Source organism: Microcebus murinus, chromosome 20, assembly GCF_040939455.1.
Source record: "Microcebus murinus isolate Inina chromosome 20, M.murinus_Inina_mat1.0, whole genome shotgun sequence".
Lineage (NCBI taxonomy): Eukaryota > Metazoa > Chordata > Mammalia > Primates > Cheirogaleidae > Microcebus > Microcebus murinus.
Window position 1 is genome coordinate 2,427,333 of NC_134123.1, and position 27,589 is coordinate 2,454,921.

The following is a 27,589-nucleotide window of genomic DNA, read 5'->3' on the forward strand; positions in this document are numbered from 1 at the left end:
CTTGTCTGACCGTTATACAAAGGAAGTATGCGTACACACATCATTTGTGCCAAGTGGTATAAAAGTAAAATAAGGTTTAATGAGCACTGACAGGCAGAGAAGTAGCAGAATGCCTACGTCCCTGGTCCTCTTACTGGCCTCAATAGAGTACACTTGAATCAACCACAGCAGAATGCACCACGGAAAATGCTCTGGTAGAGGAACTCCACATTTGTGTCATTTTACATTTTATATGGACGTTGGAAGAATACTGAGAATACCTAGAAAACATAAGAGCTTCCTGGTTGAGGAAACTGACCTTGTTAGAAAAAAAGAATGTCTGGAACTAAGCTTCAGTTATCATGCTGTTCTTCTATTGCTCTGACTCATGCTTGCTGAGCCAGCTCTTTGTTAAGCCATCAAAGACAGGAGAAATGAGCCCAGGACCATCTGAATTTGCCTCTCCTGGTTTCCTCCCCAAAACATTCATCATTCTCTTTACAGTGCCATACAATGCCTGGTAAATAATATTACGATTTAGATAAATAGAAAGGTGGAAAAGAGACCCAAATATCCACAGAAGTTTGGAATCATAGTTGAATATTCGTAAGTTTATAAAGTTTTATAATATTCGTGAGTTTTATAGTCTATGTTTGGATTCCTCAAGCCAGCACTATTCACATTTTGGGCTGGATAACTTTTTGTTGTGGAAGTTGTTCTATTTATTATAGGAGGCATGGGATCCCAGTAGCACCTCCCAGTCATGACAATCAAAAATGTCCACAGACATTGCCAAATGTCTCTTATGAGTTGAAATCACCCCCATTAGAACCACTGGTGTAAAGATAATTCTTACAATTATTCAAACTCAGAGTATTACTGCATTTGACATAAGTTAGTATATTTGTGAATCAGGATGAGGAAAAGTAAACTGGAAAAAATAACCACCTCATAATTTGCATGATCAACCTACAGGAGGAGAAAAGCATAATTTTTATTGATCAAGGTTTTCTATGCTGTGTGATTATTTGAATAAAGTTATTAGCTTCCAGCCTTCTGAAGAAATCTTCAGTCAAAGAGGTTATCCAACTACAGGAAGTAATCAAGGTTTCAGGATTAGAGCAACCAGTGAGAGCTATGTACTTCATCCTGGGAACATGTACAGAGATCCAATATGCACTCCAATCATATCACCAACCAGTGTACAATTCAGTTTAATTAATCAGAGTTATAGCTGTTAATTTTCCCCTAACTGGTTCTGGTTAATCATTAGGGAAATGCAAATCAAAACCACAATGAGATATCACCTAACTCCAGTGAGAGTGGCCTTTATAAAAAATCCCCAAACAACACATGCTGGCGAGGATGTGGAGTTAGGACCACTTTCACGCTGCTGGCGGGACTGCCAATCAGTACAACTGCTGTGGAAAAGAATTTGAGATACCTCTCAAAGAGCTAAAAATAGAAATATCATTTGATCTAGCAATTCCACTACTAGGCATCCACCCAATGGAAAAAAAGACATTCTATAATAAAGACATCTGTGCTTGAATGTTTATGGCAGCACAATTCACCACTGCAAGAATGTGGAAACAACCCAAGTGCCCATCAATCCATGAGTGAATTAATAAAATATGGTGTATGTATATAATGGAATACTACTCAATTACAAAAAACAATGGTGAACTAGCACCTCTTATATTTTCCTGGATACAGCTTTAGCCCATCCTTTGAAGTGAGGTGACACAAGAATGGAAAAACAAGCACCACATGTACTCGGTATCAAACTGGCACTGACTGATCAACACTAAGGTGCTCACACAGTAGTAATATTCATTGGGGGTTGGGATGGGTAAACTCCCAACTAATGGACGCAGTAAGCATTGTATGGGGGAATGGGCACGCCTCTGATCCTGGCTTGGGTGAGGCAAAGTCATAACATGTAACCAAAATGTTTGTATCCCCATTATATCCTGAAATAAAAAAAATTCAATAATAGTAGTTAACATTTACTATCTGAAACTGCCAACTTGATCTCACCAGTTGGACTCTTGACCACCATGCAACCTGTTGTTCAGCGGTCATCTTTTTCAGTAAGAAATACTACCTATTACTTAGACCCCCACATCCTATGATTCATTCTTTTTGAGAGATAATTCACATAAATAAAATTCTACTTTCCTGTGTATAATTTAGTGTTTTTTTGGTATATTCAGAGTTGTGCAAACATGACCACTACTTAATTCTGGAACATTTCCATCAACCCCCAAATGAAACGCTATACCCGTTAGCAGTCATTCCCCATTACTCCCTCCCCACAGCCCTTGGCAACCATAATCTACCTCCTGTTTCTACGCACCTGTCTATTCTTGGCACTTCATAAAAATGGAACTGCACCACAAAAATGGCCTTTTGTGTCAGCTTCTTTCATTTATCACAATGTTTCAAGATTCTTCTTTGGACTCATTATTGATTCACCTTTCCTTTTACCCTATTCATATTAGTTCATAAAAACGTCCAGTTGATCCTACCTCCATAACATATCCCCATGCTGTCAATTTCTTCCCATCACTGCTATTACCTCAGTATAAGCTATCATCATCTTGTGGCTGAGTCCCTCCCGTAACTTCACAGGACTGACACCCCGTCTTTCACTGCTCAGTTGAACTCATGTTTTCTTTCTGAGACAGGCCTTCCCTGATCAACTTAAAGTAGCACTTAAGCTACTCTCCAACACATCAACTTGTTTTTGCTTTTATTATCCATTCACTCACTTATGCAACAAATACTGAGTATTATTCAATAGTAGTATTGAATAGTAGTATTTCTCTAGGTGCTGGGATACAGAAATGAACAAAATACAGATCCTACTCTCATGGATTTTACATTCTAATTGGGGTGCCAGACAATAAACAAAATAATTATATAGAAGGTGGTAAGTGCTTTAGCCCAAATCAAGCAGAAGGGGGAATTGTGAGGAGTGGGGAGTGTTGTAGTTTTTAAAAAAGTGATTAGGGAAGGGCTCAGAGCGGTGACATTTGAATAAAGATATGAAGAAGGAAAGCCAAGACGGCATCTAACGATGGGTGTCCCCAGGAGAGGAATTAAAAGTGGAATGGCTCTGAGATGGGAATGTGCTTCAGAATTGATGGCACCAAGGAGGCCTACGTATGTGGAGTAAGAAAGCGGGAGAGTAGAAATATGTGCCGTCAGAGAGATAGGAGAAATCCAGACAGTGTAGGGGTCTGGGGGCCATGGCAGTTATAAGATATTTTCTTGTTGTCTTTCTCCCAACCTTCCCTTCCCTTCTGAAATGCAAGTGCTTTGAGAACAACATTATCTGGTTTGTTCAATAGTATCTACTTACCTAGCCAAGAATTGTGCTTGAGACAGAATAGTAGTTCAATAAATGTTTATCAGATGAATGAATTAATGAATTTATTGAATAATTACTATCTATAATGCATTGCATAAGCCCTCGATATGCATGTTATAATTATTGCCATCATTTTACAGATAAGAAAACTGTAGTTTTGGGAGGTTAAATAACTTGCCAAAGATACACTATAAGAGACAGGAAAAGCCAAGATTTGAAATCAGGACTGCTAACTCCAGAAACTTTACTCATAACCATTACTTTAATGATCCTTATAAAATATATCATTATTTAAGGCAGCTAAGACTTGAGGCCCTGAAGCTAAACTGCCTGGGTTCACATCCCTGCTGGGCTTTGCACTATGCTTGGGCAAATTCCAGCTGACACAGCTGCAGCTGCTGCCTGGCTCAGCAGGGAGAGGGAAATCAGGCTCTCCTCCCCATAGCTAGGACAATACCCACCACCGGCTGTAATACCGAGACACGAAAGAACCTCACTCTGCATAGCTTCCTGCCTATGCTGCCCACCTGGGAAGTGCCCTGCCCTCTCTGGTCACAGGCCCAGTGCGCCATTTTGAGAGTTTAATGCTGAGCTGCACCAAGCTCTCAGGCTGAGTTTGGGCTGACACAGCTGCAGCCGCCATCCCCCTGAGCAAGGACAGGGGAGCCCAAGCTCTCCTATGTGCACCTAGGACAACACCCACAACCCTGCTAGGGCTACTATGAGACTGAGTTGTGAGTAGATTACACTCCTACAGCTTCTTGCCCATGCTCCTGACTGTGACCTGCTGAAGGTCCAAGGCCTCATTCTGAGGGTTTAATGCTGGGCTGTGTCCCACCCTTGGGTCTGGTGCAACTATAGCATCACCAAGCTGAGGAGGATAGAGAAACCAGGCTTTCTGACACATTTATAGGATAATACCCATTACTCTACAGTGGGCTGCTATGAGATCAATATGCGAGTGGGTGGAACTTCCCATAGCTTCTTGCCTGGGAAGGAAACCACCTTCCCTAATCAAGGCCCAAGGTTCCAGTTTGGGCAAGTTTAGGCTGACACAGCTGCAGCTGCTGACTGGCAGAGGAGGGATGGGGAAACCAGGCTCTCTTACAAATATCTAGGACAATACCCACTCCCTGTGATTGAGATGTGAGCAGACCACATTTATCACAGTTTTTTGCCCATGGTGCTTGCATGAAAGGGGCTCCACCCTTTCTCATCACAGGTCCATGGCTGGTGCCATTTTGAGTGTTTAACACTGGATCATGCCCTATCCTTGGGCCAAGTTTGAGGTCATGTGGCTGCAGCTAACTGGCCAGGGAGGGATGGAAAGACAAAACAATCCTAAGCAAATTTAGGGCACTATCCAGTGCCCTGCTTCAGGCAGCTACAGGACCAGGGAGCAGCCTGCCAAACCCACTGCACCTATTAGCAACACCAACACAGAATGCTTTCCGTCCTAGTGGGCGGCCTGACCACTTCTAATGCTATCACCCACATCACACCAGATGCCCAGGGACCTGAGAACCCACCCACACATGCGGCCCACTGCTCCCACTATGAGCCTCTTAGCAAGCCACCTGGAAGCCCAAGAATCAGCCCTCTGGGACCCGCTAAATCTGGTGCCAGCATAAGCTGCTCTGAGGCTAAAACAACAGGCATACTCAGTCCACTGCTGCCACAACAGGGGCCGAAAGACTGGCTCAGCTGGCTTCCAAGTCCCTGACAAGACTTCACCATAGCCTTAACAAATAACTGTGCCCTAAGCCACCAAAGAAAACACATATACCATTGACCCTGTGTACTGACAAATCACACAAAGATCACAGTACCAGAGGCACCCAAAATCAAAGCCAAAGTGTCTCACTCAACCAACAAAATATTTACATCTTCTGGAAAACTTCTCTGCTATAAAAACAATTTCAAAAAATTGGAACATGTAACTGCTCTACCAGATGCACATGTATTAACAGAACAACACAGTAAACATGAAAAAGAAAGGAAAATATGAGACCACTAAAGGACTACAACATTGTATAGCAAAGAATTCCAATAAAAAAGAATTCCTCAAAAGGCTAGATACAAAATTCAAAATATTGACTTTAAAGAAGGCCCTTGAGAAGCAAAGAAATATGAAGATAAGTACAAAGCAATTAGAAAATCAACTGAAGATACCAATCAGAAATTTATGAAGAGGATAGGGATTAAAAAACAACAACAACAACAAAATTCTGGAGCTGAAAACATTCACTGAAGGAAATACACAATACAGTTGGAAGCTTCAATATAATAGACTAGACCAAGCAGCAGAAAGAATCTTAGAACTTGAAGACAGGTGTTTTGAAATAATCCAGACAAAAATAAGAAAGAAAGAATAAAAAGGAATGAATAGAGCCTTTGAGATGCCTGGGACTACATAAAGCTAATGAACTTAAGCATTATCAGTATTCCTGAGAGGGAAGAAAGATCAAAAAATTTAGAAAAGATAGTCAAGAAAATAATTGATGAAAACTTCCCTAGTCTAGCAATAGAGTTACACATTCATATACAGGATGCCCAGTGGTCCCCTAGGCAAACACTATGCAAAAATGACTTCATGGAATACCAGAATGTCTAATGTCAAGAAGAAAGAAAAAATTTAAAACTAGCAAGAGAAAAGATTCTAGTCACATATAAAGGAAACTCCATCAGACCAACAGTAGACTTCTCAGCAAAACCCTCACAGGTCATAAAGAGAATGTGATGGCATTTTCAAAATGTTGACAGAAAAAATCCTGTCAGTTAAGAATTTTATATTCTTCATAAATGAAGCAGAAATAAAGTTTTTCCCAGACAAGAAAACACTGAGAGAATTCACCACTAGACTGGCCCTATAGGAAATGTTTATGGGGCCTTAAACATGGAAATGAAAGGTCAATATTCACCATCATGAAAACAAAAGAAAATATAAAATTCACAGATCTTATAAAACAATCACACAAAAGAGGAAGAGAGAGGAATCAAATGGCAACATGACAGAATTTCATCAAACTAGAAAGACCTTAAGACAGAGAAAAAGAAAGAAATAATTTACAAAACAATTAGAAGTCAGTAAACAATGTGACAGGAATAAAGCCTCACGTATCAACATTAAACTTGAATGTAAATGGATTAAATGGTCTACTCAAAAGATAAAGATTGGCAGAATGGATTAAAAAACATGATCCAACTATATGCTGCTCACTTTATCTGTAAAGACACACATAGAGTGAAAGTAAGGAGTGGAAAAAGGCATTCTATGCAAATGTAAACCAAATGCAAGAAGAAGTACTTATATCAGGTAAAACAGACTTCACATTAACAATAGTAAAACAGACAAAAAAGGCCATTATATAGTGATAAGGGGATCAATTCAGCAAGAGGATGTAAAAATCATCAATATATATATACCCAACATCACAGCACCAAGATTCATAAGACAAATATTACTAGACCTAAAGAAACAGACTACACTACAAAAATAGTGGGGGACTTCAATACCCCCACTTACAGCACTAGACAGATTGTGGAGGCAGATATTAACAAAGAAACATTTGACTTAAATGGGACTTTACACCAAATGGACTTAACAGATATTTACAGAGCATTCTATCCCACAACTACAGAATAAACATTCTTTTCATCAGCACATGGAACATTCTCCAAGACAGATCACATGTTAGGTCAGAAAAGAGGTCTTAACAAATTAAAAAAAAATGATATCATATCAAGTGTCTTCTTAGACCACAGTGGAGTAAAGCTAGTAATCAATATGAAAATGAACTTTAGGAACTATACAAATATATGGAAATTAAGCAACATGCTCATGAATGATCACTGGATCAATGAATAAATTAAGACAGATTAAAATATTTTTGAAATGAATAAAAACAAAAACACAATCTACCAAATCTTGTGGGATACAGATAAAGTAGTGCTAAGAAGGAAGTTTATGCCATTAAATGCCTACATCAAAAGCAGAAAGATCACAAATTAACAACCTAACATCACACCTCAAGGAAGTATAAAAACAAGAACAAACCAAACCAAGTTATTAGAAGAAAAGAAATAACAAATATTAGAGCAGAATTACATGAAATAGAGACCCAAACTCCCCCAAAACAAAGCATCAATGAAAAATTGATTCTTCAAAAAGAAAAATAAAACTGATAAAAACTTCTAGCTATGCTAACCAAGAAAAGAAGACCCAAATAAAATCAGAAATGAAAAAGTAAACATTACAACTGATAACACCGAAATATAAAAGAATGTCAGAGATTATCATAAACAACTGTATACTCACAATCTAGAAAACCTAAAGGAAATAGATAAATTCCTGAAAACATACAACCTCCCAAGATTGAACCAGGAAGAAATAGAACTCCTGAACAGACCAATGAGTAGCAAGATTGAATCACTAATGAAAAAAAATCTCCTAATTAAAAAAAAGGCCCAGGATCTATCAAACATAAAAAAACTAATGCCAATCCTCCTGAAACTGTTCCAAAAAATCAAGGAGGGAATTCTTCCTAATGCATTCTATGAGGCCAGTATCATTCTGTTACCAAAACCAGACAAGGACATAACACAAAAAGAAAACTATAGACCAATATCCCTGATGAACATAGAAACAAAAGCCCTTGACAAAATACTAGCAAATCGAATCTAACAGCATATCAAAAGGAAAAATACACCATGATCAGGTGGGTTTTATAATAGGGATTCAAGGATGGTTCAACATATGCAAATCAATAAATGAGATATATCATGTAAAGAATTAAGATATGATCATACCAATATATGCAGAAAGGGCATTTGATAAAATTCAGCATCTGTTCATGATAAAAGACCTCTAAAACAGGCATAGAAGGAACATACTTCAAAATAATAAAGGCCATATATGACAAACCCACAGCCAATATCATACATAATGAGGAAAAGTTAAAAGCATTCCCTTTAAGAACTGGAATAAGACAAGGACACACACTTTCACCACTCTTAGTCAACATAGTACTAGAAGTCCTCACCACAGTAATTGGAAAGAGAAAGAAATAAAAGGCCAGATCCAATTTGGAAAAGGGATTAATGATTATATGTTCATATATCTAGAAAGCCCTAAAGTCTCCACCAGAAAACTCTTAGGTTTTAGAAATGAATTCAGCAAGGTTTCAGGATATAAAATCATTTGTATAGAAATTAGTAGTGTTTCTATACATCAATAATGATCTAGCTGATAACCCTATCAAGAAGGCAACCTCATTTAAAATAGCTATAAAAAAAGATTACCTGGGAATATACTTAACCAAGGAGATGAGAGATCTCTACAAGGAAAATTACAAAACACTGATGAAAGAAACTGTAGATGATATAAATAGAAAAACAACTGATGCTCAGGGATTAGAAGAATTAATGTCCATGTCTTTTCATGGCTTGATAGCTTAATTCTTTTTTTTCCTTTTTTTTTTTTTTTTTTTTTGAGACAGAGTCTCACTTTATTGCCCAGGCTAGAGTGAGTGCCGTGGCGTCAGTCTAGCTCACAGCAACCTCAAACTCCTGGCTCAAGCAATCCTCCTGCCTCAGCCTCCCAAGTAGCTGGGACTACAGGCATTCGCCACCATGCCCGGCTAATTTTTTGTATATATATATTAGTTGGCCAATTAATTTCTTTCTATTTATAGTAGAGACGGGGTCTCACTCTTGCTCAGGCTGGTTTCGAACTCCTGACCTCGAGCAATCCGCCTGCCTCGGCCTCCCAGAGAGCTAGGATTACAGGCGTGAGCCACCGCGCCCGGCCTATAGCTTAATTCTTTTTAGCACTAAATAATATTCCATTGTCTGGATGTACCTCAGTTTATGACCACACTGCCCAAAGCAATCTATAGGTTCAATGTAATCTCTTTCAAAATATCATCATCGTTTTTACAGAATTAGATCAATTTTAATATTCATGTGGAACCAAAAAAGAGCCCAAATAGCAAAGCAATCTTGACTAAAAAACAAAAACAATAACAACAGCAACAACAAAAACAAAGCTGGCGACATCATATTGCCTGACCTAAAATCATATTATAAGGCTGCAATAAGCAAAACAGCATGATATTGGTATAAAATGGCATAATGGTCTACACAGACCAATGGAACAGAATAGAAAACCTAGAAATAAGCTCACATACTTACACAAAGAACTTTGTTCTTTGACAAAGTTGGTAAGAAGAAGGTACAGAGAGTTTCTGTATACTCACCTTTATACATTCATAGCCCTTCCCCATTATCAACATTCACCACCAGAGTGGCAAGTTTCTTACAATCTGTGAACCTACACCGACACATTGTTATCACCTGTAGTCCATTGTTTATATTAGGGCTCACTCTTGGCATTGTACATTATATGATTTAGGACAAACATATAATGATATATATCCACCATTGTAGTGTCATACAGAGAATGTTTACTGCTATAAAAATCTGTGTTTACTTATTCATCTCTGCCTCACCCCAACTCCTGGCAATCACTGGTCTTCTATTGTCTCAATATTTTTTGCCTTTTTCAGAATGTTATTTAATTGAAATCATATGGTATGTAGCCCTTTTAGATTGGCTCATTTTACATAGTAATATGCATTTAAGTTTCCTCCATGTCTTTTCATGGCTTGATAGCTTAATTCTTTTTAGCACTGAATAATATTCCATTGTCTGGATATACCTCAGTTTATTTATCCATTCACCTACTGAAGGATATTTTGGTTGTTTGCAAGTTTTTGCAATTATGAATAAAGCTACTATAAACATCTATGTGCAGGTTTTTTTTTTGTGGACATAAGTTTTCAACTACTTTGGGGAAATATCAACAGTCATGATTGCTTTATCTTATGTAAAAGTATCTTTAGTTTTATAAGAAATTGGGAAACAATCTTTCAAAGAGGAAGCAGAATTTTAGTCCAGAATTCCATTTTTCATTCCTATCAGCAATGAATGCGAGTTCTTATTTCTCCATATCCTTGCCAGCACTGAGTGTTACCTGTGTTCTGGATTTTGGCCATTCTAATAGGTGTGTAGTGGTATCTCATTGCTATTGTTATTTGCACTTCCCTGATGACATATGATGTGAATCATGTTTTCATATGCTTCTTTGACATATGTGTATCTTTGGTGAGGTGTCTGTTAAGGTCTTAGCCTATTTTTTAATTGGGTTGTTTTTTTTTATTGTTGAGTTTTTAATTTTTTTTAGAGATAGGGTCTTGCTCTGTCACCTGGGTTCAAGTACAGTGATATGATCACAGCTCACTTCAGCCTTGAACTCGTGGGCTCAAGCTATCCTTCTGCCTCAGCCTCCCGAGTAGCTAGGACTACAGGTGTGTACCACCAACCCTGCCTAATTTTAAATTTTTGGTAGAGACAAGGTCTTGCTATGCTCCCTGGACTGGTCTTGAACTCCTGGCCCAAAATCATCCTCTTGCCTTGGCCACTCAAAGTGCTGGGATTATAAGCATGAGCCACTGCACACAGCCTGCTAGCCTCATTGATTCAATTTCATTAATAGAATTTAGAATGTCTTTTTCTTCTTCTGTGAGTTTTGGCATATCTTGTCTTTAAAGGAATTGGTACATTTCATCTAGATTATCAAACTTGGGGGCATAGAAGTTTTCATAATATTCCTTTATGATCTATTTAACATCCATGGGATCTGTAGTGATATCCACTTTCATTTCTGATGTTAGTAATTTGTGTCTTCTCCCTTTCTTTTTCATAGGAAGTCTGGCTAGAGTTGTATCAATTTAATTAATCTTTGCAAAGAACAAGCCCTTGGTTTCATTGATTTTCTCTACTATTTCTTGTTTTCAGTATCATTAATTTCTGCTCTAATTTTTGTTTTCTTTTGCTTACTTTGGATTACATTTGCTCTTTTTCTAGTTTCCTAAGGTGGAAGCATATATGATTGATTTTAGATCTTTCTTCTATTCTAATGTATGCATAAAATTCTATAAATTTTCCACTAAACAATGTTTTCACTATATCCCAATTTTGATAAGTTGTCTTTTCATTTACATTTAGTTCAAAATATTTTAAAATTTGTCTTGCAATAATTTCTTTGACCCATGTGTTATTTGGGAGTATGTTGTTTAATCTCCATTTTGGAATTTCCCAGTTATCTTACTGTTATTGATTTTTAGTTTAATTCCACTGTGTTCTGGGGAGATATTTTATGGTTTCTATTCTTTTAAATTTGTTAACATATGTTTATGGCCAACATGGTCTGTCTTGGTTAATGTTTCATGAGAGTTTGAGATGACAGTGTATGCTGTTGTTGTTGGATTACGTAGTCTACAGTTGTCAATTATATTGAGTTGACTGAAGGTTTTGTTGACTTCACCTATGTCCTTAATGATGTCTACATGTTAGATCTGTCCACTTCTGATAGAGTGGTGTTGAAAGAACCTAACCATATTAGTGGACTCATCTATTTCTTCTTGCAGTTCTATCACTTTTTGCTTCATCTATGATGGATTGATAATCTGTTAGGTACACACACAGGATTATGTTTTCTTAAAGAATTGATACCTTTTTTATGGTAATACCCTTTCTTTTTCTTTTTCTTTTAATTTTATTTTAGCATATTATGGGGGTACAAGTGTTAAGGTTACTTATGTTGCCCATGTCCCCATCCCCCCTCGAGTAAGAGCTTCAAGCGTGTCCATCCCCCAAATGTGGCACTTCTTACTCGTTCTGGTTGTATATACCCGTCCCTTACTCCCCCTCCCACCCTCCTGACACCCGATAAATGTTACTCCTATATGAACACTTAGGTGTTGATCCGTTAATACCAATTCGCTGGTGAGTACATGTAGTGCTGGTTTTTCCACTCTTGAGATACTTCACTTAGCAGAATGGGTTCCAACTGTATCCAGGATTATACAAGAGGTGCTATATCACCATTGTTTCTTACAGCTGAGTAGTACTCCATGGTATACATATACCACATTTTATTAATACACTCACGAATTGATGGGCACTTGGGTTGTTTCCATAGCTTTGCGATTATGAATTGTGCTGCTATAAACATTCTAGTGCAGGTATCTTTTTCACGAAGTGACTTTTGATCTTTTGGGTAGATGCCCAGTAGTGGAATTGCTGGATCAACTGTATCACTTTGAAGTATCTCCATATTGCTTTCCACAGAGGATGAACTAGTTTGCAGTCCCACCAGCAGTGTAGGAGTGTTCCTCTCTCTCTGCATCCACACCAGCATTTGTTGTTTGGGGACTTTTTGATAAAGGCCATTCTCACTAGAGTTAAGTGATATCTCATTGTGGTTTTGATTTGCATTTCCCAGATGATTAGAGATGTTGAACATTTTTTCATGTTTGTTGGACATTATTCTGTCTTCTTTTGAGAAGTGCCTATTCATGTCCTTTGCCCATTTTTTGATAGGGTTGTTTTTTTTCTTGGTGATTTTCCTGAGTTCTAAGTATATTCTACTTATCAGCCCTTTATCAGATGTGTAGCTTGAAAAATTTTCTCCCATTCTGTGGGTTGTCTGTTTGCTCTCTTGACAGTTTCTTTGGCTGTGCAGAATATTTTTAATTTCCATAGGTCCCATTTGTTTAATTTTTTTGCTGTTGTGATTGCCTCTGGGGTCTTCTTCATAAATTCCATGCCTAGGCCAATGTCCTTGCAGGGTGGATGTGTTTCCTGAAGGCAGCTTGACTTGTGTTTTTTTATCCATTTGGCCAGCCTATGTCTCTTGAGTGGGGAGTTCAAGCCATTCACATTTATTGAGATAACTGATAGGTGGGGAAGATTTCTGTTCATTATGTTGGGTTGAACTTTGTTGCTTTGTTTTCTCTCTTGAGCCATTGTAGTGTCTGGGCTTTGATGTTTAGCTTTGAGTAGATTTACATTTGTGAGTGTTTACTGTGCTGATCCGTGGGTAACACTGTTTTGAGTACTTCTTTTTTTTTTTTTTTAATTTCGGCATATTATGGGGGTACAGATTTTAAGGTTTCAATAAATGCCCATTTCCTCCCCTCCCCCCAAAAGTCTGAGCCTCCATCATGACCATCCCCCAGATGGTGCACATCTCACTCATTATGTATGTATATACCTGCCCCCCTCCCCCCTCCCAACTGCCCAATACCCTATTACTGTAGTACCTATGTGTCTACTTAGGTGCTACTCAGTTAATACCAGTTTGCTGGAGAATATACCTGGTGCTTGTTTTTCCATTCTTGGGATACTTCACTTAGTAGTATGGGTTCTAGCTCTAACCAGGAAAATATAAGATGTGCTATATCACCATTGTTTCTTTGAGCTGAACAGTACTCCATGGTATACATATACCACATTTTATTAATCCATTCTTGGATTGATGGGCACTTGGGCTGTTTCCACAGCCTTGCAATTATGAATTGTGCTGCTATAAACATTCTAGTGCAGGTGTCTTTATTTTGTAGAGTGTCATTGGATCATTTGGGTAGATGCCCAGCAATGGGATTGCTGGATCAAATGGTAGATTCACTTGTATCGCTTTAAGGTATCTCCATATTGCTTTCCACAGAGGTTGAACTGGTTTGCAGTCCCACCAGCAGTGTAGGAGTGTTCTTCTCTCTCCATATCCACACGAGCATTTATTGTTTGGAGACTTTTTGATAAAGGCCATTCTCACTGGAGTTAAGTGATATCTCATTGTGGTTTTGATTTGCATTTCCCTGATGATTAGAGATGTTGAGCATTTTTTCATATGTTTGTTGGCCATTCTTCTGTCTTCTTTAGAAAAATTTCTGTTCAAGTCCTTTGCCCACTTTTTAATGGGTTATTTGATTTTCTCTTCCTGATTTTCGTGAGTTCTAAGTATATTCTAGTTATCAGTCCCTTATCGGATGCATAGGATGCAAAAATTTTCTCCCATTCTGTAGGTTGTCTGTTTACTTTCATGACTATTTCTTTGGCTGTGCAGAAGCTTTGTAGTTTGATCATGTCCCATTTATTTATTTTTGTTGCTGCTGTGATTGCCTTTGAGGACTTCTTCATAAACTCTTTGCCCAGGCCGATGTCTAGGAGAGTGTTTCCAACTTCTTCCTCTAGAGTTCTAATAGTTTCATACCTTAGGTTTAAGTCTGTTATCCAGCGTGAGTTGGTTTTTGTGAGAGGTGAAAGGTGTAGGTCCTGTTTTAGCCTTCTACAGGTGGCTATCCAGTTTTCCCAGCACCATTTATTGAAAAGGGATTCTTTTCCCCAGCGTATGTTTTTGTCTGCTTTCTCAAAGATTAGATGGCTATATGAGGATAGTTTTATATCAGGATTCTCACATGTGTTCCACTGGTCAATATTCCTATTTTTGTGCCAATACCAGATTGTTTTAATTACTACAGCTTTGTAGTATAATTTGATATCTGGCATATTAATGCCTCCCATTTTGTTTTTGTTGCCTAGAATTGCTCTTGATATTCGGGGTCTTCTTTGGTTCTATACGAAACGTAAAATTATTTTTTCTATATCTGTCAAGAATGCTGATGGGATTTTAATAGGTATTGCATTGAATTTGTAGATCAGTTTGGGTAGTATAGACATTTTGATGATATTGAGTCTGCCGATCGACGAGCATGGTATGGATTTCCATCTGTTTACATCCTCTGCTATTTCCTTCCTCAGTGTTTCATAGTTCTCCCTGTAGAGGTCTTTTACCTCCTTGGTTAAGTATATTCCTAGGTACTTTAATTTCTTTGTTGCTATTGTGAAAGTAATTGAGTCTTTGATTTGATTCTCAATTAGATTGTTGTTGGCGTATATGAATGCCTCTGATTTCGGTGTATTGATTTTGTATCCTGAGACATTACTAAATTCATTGATCAGTTCCAGGAGTTTCTTGGTTGGATCTTTGGAGTTTTCTAGATACGATATCATATCATCAGCAAACAGTGAAAGTTTGATCTCTTCTGCCCCTATTTGGATACCTTTGATTCCATTTTCCTGTTTGATTGCTGTAGCTAAGACTTCCAGCACTATGTTGAACAGAAGTGGAGATAGTGGGCAGCCTTGTCTGGTTCCAGTTCTAAGTGGGAATGATTTCAATTTTTCCCCATTCAGTATGATGTTGGCTATGGGTCTGTTATAGATGGCTTGTATCATTTTTAGGTATGTCCCTTCTATGCCTATTTTCTTAAGTGTTCGTATCATGAAAGGGTGTTGAATTTTGTCAAAAGCTTTTTCTGCATCTATTGAAAGAATCATGTGGTCTTTGTTTTTGCTTCTGTTTATGTGGTGAATTGCATTTATAGATTTAGGTATGTTGAACCATCCCTGCATCCCTGGGATGATTGAGTACTTCTTGAAGGGCTGGTCTTGTCTTGGTGAATTCCCTCAGTCTTTGCTTATATGAGAATGTCTTGATTTTCCTTCATTTACAAAACTTGGTTTTACAGGGAATAAGATTCTAGGCTGGGCATTGTTTTTTTTCAGAAGAGTGAGAATGGAGCCCCAGTCTCTCCTTGCTTGTAGAGTCTCAGTAGAGAAGTCTGGTGTTATTCGAATTGGCTTTCCCTTGTATGTTACTTGCTTCTTTCGTCTTACAGCTCTTAGTAGGGCCTCTTTAGTTGATATTTTGGTCAGTCTGATGACTGCATGTCGTGACGTCTTCCTGTTTGCATTGAACCTCCCAGGGGTCCTCTGAGCTTCTTGAACTTGTATATCGAGATTTTGAGCGAGGGCTGGGAAATTGTCCTCTAGTATATCTTCAAATAGCTTATCCAACCCTTGAGTGTTGTCTTCTTCCCCTTCTGGCAACCCTATGACCCTCACATTAGGTTTCTTCACATAATCCCACATCTCTTGTAGGCTTTGGTCTTTTCTTTTGTTTCTCTGCTCTATCTCTGTGACTGATTTATTTAATTGGAAGGTGTTATTTTCAATCTCTGAGATCCTTTCTTCTGTTTGATCTACGTTGTTCTTGAGGCTTTCCACTGAATTTTCTAGTTCCCTGAATTGATTCTTCATTTCCAGGAGTTTGGTTAAATTTTTCTTCATTGTATCGATTTCTTTAGTGAACTTTTGTTCTAGGTCCTGGAGGCTTATTTTGGTTTCTTTGTGTTGGTTATGGAGTTGTTCTTGCAGGTTGTTGAATTTTCTTATGATCCACGTTCGGAATTCCTCTTCTGTCATTTTGGTTGCCTGATTTTGGTTGGTGTCTGTTTCTAAGGGGCTGGTGCTCCTCTTTGGGGGTGTGGTTTCCGTTTGGTTCTTCATATTTCCGGAGTTCCTTTGCTGATTTCTTCTCATGTTGATCTATTGTTGCTTCTTTCCTTTTGGTTTTCAGTTGTGTATGCACATGCCTTATTTAATTTCTGAGCCGGTAGGTGGTGTGTCTGTGGGTGAGATTTGACCACTCTCTGTATGATGAGTCAGTAGGTGCCGTGAAGAGGGTGTGCAGGGTGTCCTCCTTGTCAGTAGGTGGCGCTTGCTTGGAGGAACAGGCTATGCTGTTGTTTTTGTGTCCTGTAACCAGCTCTTATTCCTGTAGAGAGGCACTCTAGTGCCTCAGGTGGTCGGTGGGGCCCTGGGACTTCCAGGTGTGTCCTTTTCTCCCCCTCAGTGAGGGCTGGTCTAGGAGTAAGTCTGGGTGGATATGGGTTGGGTAAGCCTGCCCTCAGGCACCACCAATGCCATTAGTAGGGGGACACAGTTCTGTTCTCTGCTTCCAGGAGAAGCTGCCAATCAGGGGCTGGAATGGCCTCGCTCAGTCAGAGAGTCTGTGGGTGGTGTGGGGCTGTCTGAGACCCACAGTCTGGAGCGGGCTCGCTTTTTTCCACCCTCCCCCACTCTGGCTACTCCTGGGCCTCTGCCAGCAGGCCAGACCTCAGGCCACTGGGCCTTCCCAGACTGTGATGGCGGCCTGGAGGTTCCCTGCACAGGAACGCCACCTTGCTGGGCGCACGGCCTCCTCTTGGGAGAAGGGTTGCCCTCTAGGACGCTGATCTGCCCCTGAAGGCACCCACACCTCAGTAGGCTGTTCGGGCATATCTGTTCTGTGCCCCGGGCAATGCGAGACCTGGGTGCATGGGATCTGGTCTGTAGGTCTGACCTCTGGGTCCCAGAGTTCAAACTATATCCCCACTGGGGAGAGCAGTGCCAGTCTCAATTCACCCATGGTGAGTCCAAGCTGGGTCTATGTCTGTCAGCCTCAGGGTCTGCCCTGTTCTCCGGGGATCACTGGGCTAGCAGCTCCTGGGTGGGGTGGCGGGTGGGGAGCTCACCATCTGAGTTCCTCTCCGTCAGCTGTAGGGCCCCAAAAGGGAAGGTCCGATTCCCTGTAGGTGCCTCTGGCTGGTGGCTGTATTGTCTCTCTCAGCATCCGCAGACAGGGTCGGGGGAGGGGACAAGGAGGCAATATGGTGCCTGCCGCACAGCTCGGGTCTGTGCATAGGGAAGTGCCCTGCAGGAGGTGGGAGCCTGGTGCTGCATCCACTACAGGCTTATTGCTCACTGGTGGCCACTGTCTCTGGGCTGGTGTCTGCAGGTCTCTCCACCCGCTGGGGAGCCCACCAGCAGTCCCAGATGCAAGGGAGGGGAGAGTTAATCACTGTACCTACCCTTGCCGTTGGTCTCCGGGCTGCTTTGGTCGTCTCTCCTTCCAGTTCTCCTCCGCAACCTCCTCCCGTGGAGTCTCCCGTGGTTTCAGGTACCCCTCCTTACGACCCTCATCTGACGTAGGCTCTTCTTCTTGCTTCTTTCTTCTAATTTCTGCTAGAATCTGTCTTTTCTGCAGAGACACTGTCTGGCCATGTTTCTCGTCCACCATTTTGATTCGGATCTCGGTAATGCCCTTCTTTATCTCTGGTAGATTTTTTTACTTTGAAGAATGCTCTAACTGAAATGAATATAGCTACTTCCAGTTTCTACTCATTAGTATTAGCATGGTGTAATGCTGTTTGGTAATATTATACCCAAAGAAGAACGTCTTTCAAAATTGGAGTCAATCCTCTCAAACCCTGCCACTGCTTTGTCAACTAAGTTGATTTAATATTCTAAATCCTTTTCTGTCATTTCAACAATGTTCACAGGTTCTTCACCAGGAATAGATTCCATCACAAGAAATCATTTACTTTGCTCCTCCATAATAAACAACTACTCATCCATTCACGTTTTATCGTGAGATTCCAGCAAGTCAGTCACATCTTTAGGTTCCACTTCTAATTCTAGTTCTCTTGCTATTTCCACCACATCTGTAGTTACTTCCTCCACTGGAGTCTTGAACCCCTCAATGTCATCCATGAAGGCTGGAATAAATTTCTTCCAAACTCGTGTAAATGTTGATATTTTGACCCCCTTTTATGAATCAATTATAAATGGTTTTAGTGGCATCTATAATGGTAAATCCTTTCCAGAAGGTTTTCAATTGACTTTCACCAGATCCATCAGAGGAATCACTATCTATGGCAGCTATATAAAAAATGTATTTCTTACATAATCATAGTTAATAAATCAAAATTAATCCTTATCTGTGTGCTGCAGAATGGATTTTGTGTTAATAGACATGAAAACCACAATATCAGCTTATACGTCTCCATCACAGCTCTTGGGTAACTAGCTGAATTGTTAATGAGCAGTAATATTAGGACAGTTATCTTTTCTCCTGATCAATAAGTCTCAACAGTAGTCATAAATTGTTCAGGAAATAATCTTGTAAATAGATGTGCTGTCATCCAGGCTTTGTTATTCCATTTCTACAGGATAGTGTAGATTTAGTATAATTTTTAATAACCCTAGGATTTTTGGAATGGTAAATGAGCATTGGCTTCAACTTAAAGTCATCAGTTTCATTAGCACCTAACAAGAGAGTCAGCCTGTCCTTGGAAGCTTTGAAGGCAGGCATTGACTTCTCTCTTCTAGATATTAAAGTCCTAGATGGCATCTTTTTCTAAAAGAAGATTTTGTCTATATTGAAAATCTATTGTTTAGGGTAGTCACCTTTATGAGTTATCTTAGCTTATCTCCTGCATAACTTACTGCAGGCTCTACATCAGCATCTGTGCTCAAGTGATCCTCTTATCTCAGCCTCCAGAGTAGCTGGGAGTACAGATGGACACAACCATGCCAGCTAATTTTTCTATTTTTTGTAGAGATGGGATCTTGATTTCTGTGACTTCAAGTCTCATTGGCTTCAAGTCTCAAGGCTCCTGACTTCAAGTGATCCTCCCACCTCAGCCTCCCAGAGTTCTAGAGTTACAGGTGTGAGTCACCATGCCTGGCCTAGAGTTGCACTTTTATTTTTATTATTTATTTACAGCATATTATGGGGGTACAAATGCTAAAGTTACATATATTGCTCTTGCCCTCCCACCCCCTCAAGTCAGAGCTTCAAACATGTCCATCCCCCAGTTGGTGCACATCACACTCATTATGTGTGTATATAACCATCCCCCCCCCACCTGCTCGACACCCGATGTTATTCCTATATGTCTATTTAGATGTTGATAAATTAATACCAATTTGCTGGTGAGTACATGTGGTACTTACTTTTCCATTCTTGGGATACCTCACTTAAAAGAATGGGTTCCAGCTCTAGCCAGGAAAATATAAGAGGTGCTATATCACCGTTGTTTCTTATAGCTGAATAGTACTCCATGGTATATATATACACCACACTTTATTAATCCAGTCATGTATTGATGGGCACTTGGGTTGTTTCCACATCTTTGCAATTGTGAATTGTGCTGCTATAAACATTTGAGTGCAGATGTCTTTTTTATAGAGTGACTTTTGATCTTTTGGGTAGATGCCCAGTGATGGGATAGCTGGATCAAATGGTAGATCTACTTATATCGCTTTAAGGCATCTCCATATTGCTTTCCACAGAGGTTGAACTAGTTTGCAGTCCCACCAGCAGTGTAGGAGTGTTCCTATCTCTCTGCATCCACGCCAACATGTATTGTTTTGGGACTTGTCAATAAAGGCCATTCTCACTGGAGATAAATTATATCTCATTGCAGTTTGATTTGCATTTCCCAGATGATTAGACATGTTGAACATTTTTTCATATGTTTGTTGGCCATTATTCTGTCTTCTATTGGAAAGTTTTTGTTCATTTCCTTTGTCCACTTTTTCACAGGGTTGTTTGATTTTTCCTTGCTGATTTTCCTGAGTTCTAAATAGATTCTAGTTATCAGCCCTTTATTGGATGTGTACCTTGCGAAAATTTTCTCCCATTCTGTGGGTTGTGTTTGCTCTCTTGACAGTTTCTTTGGCTGTACAGAAGACTTCAAGTGATCCTCCCACCTCAGCATCCCAGAGTGCTACAGTTACAGGTGTGAGTCACTGTGCCCAGCTTGGAGTTGCACTTTTAATTTCCTTCAAGAACTGTTCCTGATTATTCACAACTTGGTGTTTGGCACAGGAGGCCTAGCTTTCTGTATATCTTGGCTTTTTACATGCATTCCTCACCATGTTTAATCATTTCTGGCTTTTGAGGGATGTGTAACTCTTCCTTTCACTTGGACACTTAGAGGCCATTATATGGTTATTCATTGGCCTAATTTCAATATTGTTGCGTCTCAGGGCAGGCAGGCAGGCTTGAGGAAAGGGAGAGAGGTGGAGGAATAGTCAGTTGGTGGAGCAGTCGGAACACACACAACAGTGGTTAAGTTCACCGTATTTTGTGGTTTCAGTTTCGTGGTACATCTGAACAATCACAATAGTAACATCCAAGATCACTGATCGTGGAACACCATAACAGATATAATAAAAAAATCTATAATATCTGGAGAATTACCAAAATGTGACAGAGCGACACGAAGACATGCTATTGAAAAATGGTGCTGACAGACTTCCTCGGTGCAGTGTTGCCACACCCCTTCAAATTGTAAAAAGTTAATATCTGCAAAGTGTAATAAAATGAAGTGCAATGATATAAGGTATGCCTGCAGTTTACCTGTAAATATGGTCAATTTCTTTGATTAAATTTAATCTACAATTAAATTTAATTGTGGTCTATTGGTTGAAAATGTAACTTCTTTGGTCTTAAAGAAGAATGTTAGTTCCCACTATGAAAATTTATACAGAAAAAAAAAGAAGAATGTTAGAAATATTAGAAAGATCTTTTTAGGTAAATCTATTTGCTTCAGAATATATTAGGGAAATGGAAACATATTTCATTAAATCAAGAAAGAACTACAAGAATACCAGGATTATAACTTGTACTTAGTATATCAGAAAATTGTCTCCTTTTCCTTATACATTGATATACAAAATATTATCATACTATTGTGTAATGTTTTTTAATTCTCATGTATTTTATTTTATTTATTTATTTTTTGAGACAGAATCTCACTCTGCCCGGACTAGAGTGCTGTGGCGTCAGCCTAGCTCACAGGAACCTTAAACTCCTGGGCTCAAGCAATCCTTCTGCCTCAGCCTCCCCAGTAGCTGGGACTACAGGCATGCGCCACCATGCCCAGCTAATTTTTTCTATATATTTTTAGTTAGCCAATTAATTTCTTTCTATTTTTAGTAGAGATGGGGTCTTGCTCTTGCACAGGCTGGTCTCGAACTCCTGAGCTGAAATGATCTGCCTGCCTCCCCCAGAATGCTAGGATTACAGGCGTGAGCCACCATGCCCAGCCCTCATGTATTTTAATTTTTACAACTTTATGTAATATAAGTAGTTGTCAGGAAATTTTATAGCTAATACTATTAAATGAGATTATCATGTAAAGTGTTCAGCACAGTGTCTGGTACAGAGTAGTTACTATTCAGTGTTACCTATAATTAATAGTTAGGAGTAGCTCCCAAGTCCAAGGTCATGAAAGATAATGATCATATCGCTCAGGAACAGACGTTAAGTAGTGTGTTACAATTACTGGGTTAGTGGATTATACTCTCTTTTACTATCACTCAACTACTAAATAAAGTAAGATTAACAACCCCCCAGAAAGTCAAGGAAAGTATCCATTATATAAGTACTGTTTCTGAAATCATTTTAAAGGAAAAAGATTATGAAGAACAGAAATAATAAAACGTGAGGCAATAAAAAAGCAACAAACAAAAGCATAACACAAGTTTGTGTTTGTTACACTGTAGTCATCACTTTACACAGTTTACATGGTTTAAAAAGAAATGAACCAAAGATTGTTAGAGACAATTTTCTCTATTTAACACACCCTAAGGCTTTTACAAAATCACATTTAAAAAGACTGGTGTAGTTTTCAGAATATGCAGATTTTATAGTTAGATAGTCCTGAGTTTAAGTCTAGGTCTACTAGTTAACAGCTGAGTGACACAGATAAATTACTGAAGCTTTCAGAGCCTTGGTTTCCTCATTTGTAGAATGGCATGATAAGCACTACCATGCTGACCAAGGAGATAACATGTAGATAACATGTAGCCAGGCTGGGCAGTGCCCAGACAAGTGAGGGCTTTATAATTACAACAAACACTCATGATCTATTAATTTACATTCACTTCTTATGAATTATTTCTAATATTTTATATTGAATTTTTTTGCACATACGGGGTTTATTTTAAATGTTTTAAGGATGGGATAGAGTTTACATCATAATTATAAAAATTACTTACAGAATTAACAGATTTATATTGTATATACTTCTAAATGTAGAGAACAGGGAACTGTCTACACATTGTATAAAATAAAATTAAAATTAAAGATGAATTTAGGCTCAGAAGATCAGGTCATTTACCTAATTTTAAAATGTGAACACAAAGACCTCTGAACTATACACATTTACTCAAACTGCACTAATGATGGAAAACACAAAGAGTGCAGGATTTCCAAGGAACCATAGACATTTCGACAATAATTTTGTTATTTATTTTTTTTATTTTTTTCATAATTTTGTTATTATAGTTGTTCCTGTTTTGTCTTTGGAGAACTTTCATTTTTTTTTTTTTTTTTTTTTGAGACAGAGTCTCGCTTTGTTGCCCAGGCTAGAGTGAGTGCCGTAGCGTCAGCCTCGCTCACAGCAACCTCAAACTCCTGGGCTCAAGCGATCCTGCTGCCTCAGCCTCCCGAGTAGCTGGGATTACAGGCATGTGCCACTTATGCCTAGCTAATTTTTTTTTCTATACATATATTAGTTGGCCAATCAATTTCTTTCTATTTATAGTAGAGACGGGTCTTGCTCTTGATCAGGCTGATTTCTAACTTCTGACCTTGAGTAATCCGCCCGCCTCAGCCTCGCAGAGTGCTAGGATTACAGGCGTGAGCCACCGCGCCCGGCTGAACTTTCATTTTTTTAAGACAATTAGCTTAAGACTGTTTTCAGGCTCTACAATTTATGACAATCGGAACAGTCTTCTAATGGGTCTACAGTGTTCAGATTCAAGCCCAATGCACTTTGTGGTTTGGCATGTAAAACAATAATAGAAATGAAATCTGGTTTAGAACTGTGATTTTTTTAAAGAAAGCATAGTCCCTTCAAATGTTGCATGACATTTACAACTGGAAAATCACCTTCTGTTGGCACTACATTTGCTTCACCAGTGTATTTTTATTCTACACCACTAAAACAGCACAGTAAGCAAATATGCAGGAAACCGAAAGCAAATAAAGAAAAAACAAAAAACCCAAATATCATTAACATGCAATTTTAGTTAGTTACATTGAACATTCTACTTAGAATACAGCATGCAAAAAAGGATGGTCTGCTTTTAAGATTTTTCTCTGAAGTTTTATGTGGCAGCCTGATGTCACACACACACACACACACACGCACATGCAATGCAGTAATACTAGACCAGGTAAATGACAAAGGCTGATAAATTTTATATATAGATTCATGTCTCATGTCACAAGTCCAATGATAATTTTGCAAATTTATGTTGAATTCCTAGAACAAGGAACTAACATTCAGATACCAGAAAAATGCAAGCAATACATGCAAATCTGAAACATAAGCCTAAATATTAGATTTTAAAAATCTGTTTATAACCAGAAATGAACTATAATTGTGATCTATTTTAGTTAATCTTTCTGTTCAAGTTTCCTGTCTTAAATATTTTTCTTTAAATGGAAGTCTTTGTATTGATCTCATGCAATCATTCATTCAACAGATACTTACATGTCCTAGAATGGGTAATGCACATAAAGACAAAATTAGATAGAAAACAAGTCCTCAAGGAGTCTCGAGTCTCATGAGAGATAAGGTAGAAATATAACTATTGGTACAAGGTCTCTACCTTGCGGTAGTTGTCCTAAGAGAAGTATAAGATAAAGTTCTATTGACATTTGGAGGAAAGAGGTTTTTTCCAGTTTGGAAAGTGAGGTTAGTGAAAGATTGATGGGACAGTGTTAGTATTCTAAAGTTTGAATGTGCTGAGATACAGGGATGGGGAAGAAGTAGAGACTGGAAAGGTCAAAAGGGGCATGGAACATGGCGGTGGAAAAGCTAGGTGCATTAGAAACCAAGCTGGATATGTGTAGGAGGCCTAAAAGGAATAGGAAACGAACAGGCTAGCAAGTAATTTAAAATTCAATTACAGAAGTCCTTTTTCTCAGGTAGTAGAAAGCCACTTAGGGATAGAAACAGAGGGGTGCTTTATAAAGATTAACTTCTACAACTAGATTTCTAAGACATCTTAACATTCAGGCAGCTAATCTTTGATATTAGTAAGGGCAAACTGGCAAATTGTACTGTGAGCCATGCCAGAGATCACAGAAAGATGAGAAAATACTGATCCATGACTTAGGTATTTGTAGGAGTGAATGTGGAGAGCAGTGGGCATCATGCTGAGCAGGTGGAATCTATATGTACAAATTTGTACAATATATTTGTTTTTTGTGGCCTCTACTTCTGTTGTTTTCTTGGTCTGCAATGTCCAGATTAATTAAAGAAAAAGTATATACTCTTGAGGAAAAAAATATTGGAATTTGTTTTAGGATAGAGCTAGTCTAAAAAAGTAGATACTGTATCTATGAGTAAGTTGCTAAAAATATAGTTGATAATTAAGTCAATGCATCTCTTCTTTAAATTCACTTATTTGACTGTATCTGATACTGTATTTTTAAGATAAGGAGTGGTGAAAAATTAAGTGATACAGAATCTAGTTTTATTTTTCAAATACTTTTGTATTTCAATTTTGGACTGAGTTTACAGGAAATAAGTCTTTTTATTGGCAATATTGTATTTAGGCATGTGAGAGAATGTGAGAGAATCATATCAAGAATTTTATTTTATTACTATTATTTTTAAATTTTATTTTATTACTAATAATTCTATTTTAGTATTTGCTCAGTGTATACTGAGTGCTTTCTATGTTACAGGCACTGTATATATAATATATTTATATTTGTGAATTCCAACCTTTATCGTAGCACGCAGTAGCTTTCTATGGTTTGTGTTGTGCAAAATTGATGTTAGAGAAAAATCAATCACAGATAATGAAAATAGTTAAATTCTAAAATAGACTAAGACTATGAGAGGGAACATATCAATGTTACTACTTAGTAATGGATGAGGTTTTAACCAAATTCTTTTATAGCAAACAGACTCACATAGTAGGCAGGTCTTGTTGAATTATCAACTTGTAGATAACAAAATGTTTGCTAGCAATGACTGAAGCCTTCACCCTTCCTGTTCCCCAAGCTGTTAGGTGACAGTTCTTCCTTCAACATTAGAATCTACATTGACTGTAAATATTATACTAGAAACTAGTTTGTAAATACAATTTCATGAAGTAAATGGTTTTGCTGGCATTACAATTTCTGATTTTCTTTCTTTTGATTTTCCAGAATATGACTTTTACTCATTTGCATCAGCAAAGATGGGATTTCTAATTGTTAAACACAGAATAAATACTCAAATTCTTAGTTTCTTAGAAATTTTGTATTTCCTGTAATTCCTTCATTTATTTGAAGGATTTATTTGAAGATTTGGTTATTGCTTAGCACTATTCCATATCTTACCTCCCATCCCCCTTCATTTCAGTGACAGAATATTGCCTCACTGAGCCACGCTTCCATCCCCATTTCTGTTAGCTCTTTCCCTGATATGAGATTCAGGTAAGATTTTTTTGATTCCTCTTCTGGGAATTAATTCTTTTACAGGAGAAGAATTTACTTAGCATCATTTTTAAAAAATCAACCCAAAACAATAATGGAACATTGGATTTATTCTAATAATGGAACACTGGATTTATTCTTACTATATTGAATATCCACCTGTTCTCTAGATGAGAAAAGAAATTGGAGATGAATTTATAAGCATAAAAGCAAAGCAGAAAATATCTAAGATAAAGATAAATGCAGTTGAATGCATGAATCAAATGAATGCATAAATATCACAAGCAAAAATAAAAGGCACTAGCAAACTTGGAAAAATCTAGATATCTAAAAATAGAGAAATAATAAATTATACCACTTTATAATATTCTGTATGCTATAAAATACTTTTAAATAACTTTTGATGAAGTGAGCAGATGTTTATAATATTTGAGAGGGAGACACATCTACGTGTATAATCCAAATTGTATGTGTATGATTTTAAGTGTGTATATGTATAGGAAAAATATATAAACAATATATATGTGCATATATAAACAAATCTATAGATAATCCAGTAAGGCATAACAATTCTTTCCATTTTCTGTTGTTATGCATTATGATTTTTGACACAAAAATACACGTTATTAATTAAATATTGCTCAGGCTAAGATTTTTGGCTAAATCATGCATATGATAATTTGAAATGTGATAAATGTGTATATCAGAAATGAATCAAATGCTTTTTGACACTGATGTAACTGATCATTACTGATTAAAATAGAGAAATCTAAATGTTATAATTAAAATTATAGACAGAAAATGTGCTAATATGTTATAATACATCATTTTCCTCAAATATCAGTTTACCATCAACATAAATTTTGTTATATTTTAATCCAGATGTTTCTTTGCCCTTTGACATGCTGTGCTCTCAGTCTGCCATACATTTTAACTGCTTCCATATTTGAAGCATGCGTGCTTTGTAATTTAAAACAAGAAATATACATTTTGGTTTCTGGGCACACAGCTCCTAAACTCCTTGGAACTGCTAAAGTGACAAGTGTCTTTTGCATGTAATGCGATGACTGGGGGATGAGGCAGCCTCAGGATGAGGCTGGTTACTGAGAGAACCAATCATGTGATTAGAGAGTCTTGACTTTTAGCCTCCCTCCATAGGTCCTGGGAAGGGAAGATGGGGTGGAATTGAGCCAATTACCAGTGGCCAATGAGTA

The 27,589-nt window shown here is 38.1% G+C and overlaps 1 protein-coding gene across 3 annotated transcripts in view; it reads right to left on the reverse strand.

Moving 5' to 3' along the window:
• ITFG1 (integrin alpha FG-GAP repeat containing 1) overlaps window positions 1–27,589 on the reverse strand; it is a 305,254-nt gene that overhangs the window by 55,153 nt on the left and 222,512 nt on the right. The window contains exon 15 of one of the 3 annotated variants that reach the window (XM_075995609.1): window positions 16,302–20,931. The exons of the other annotated variants lie outside the window; for them this stretch is intronic. Coding sequence (XP_075851724.1) covers window positions 20,813–20,931 — 119 coding nt within the window. The 3' untranslated portion in view covers window positions 16,302–20,812. Of the gene's footprint in view, window positions 1–16,301; window positions 20,932–27,589 lie in introns of those variants that run through there. 3 annotated transcript variants of the gene reach the window in all.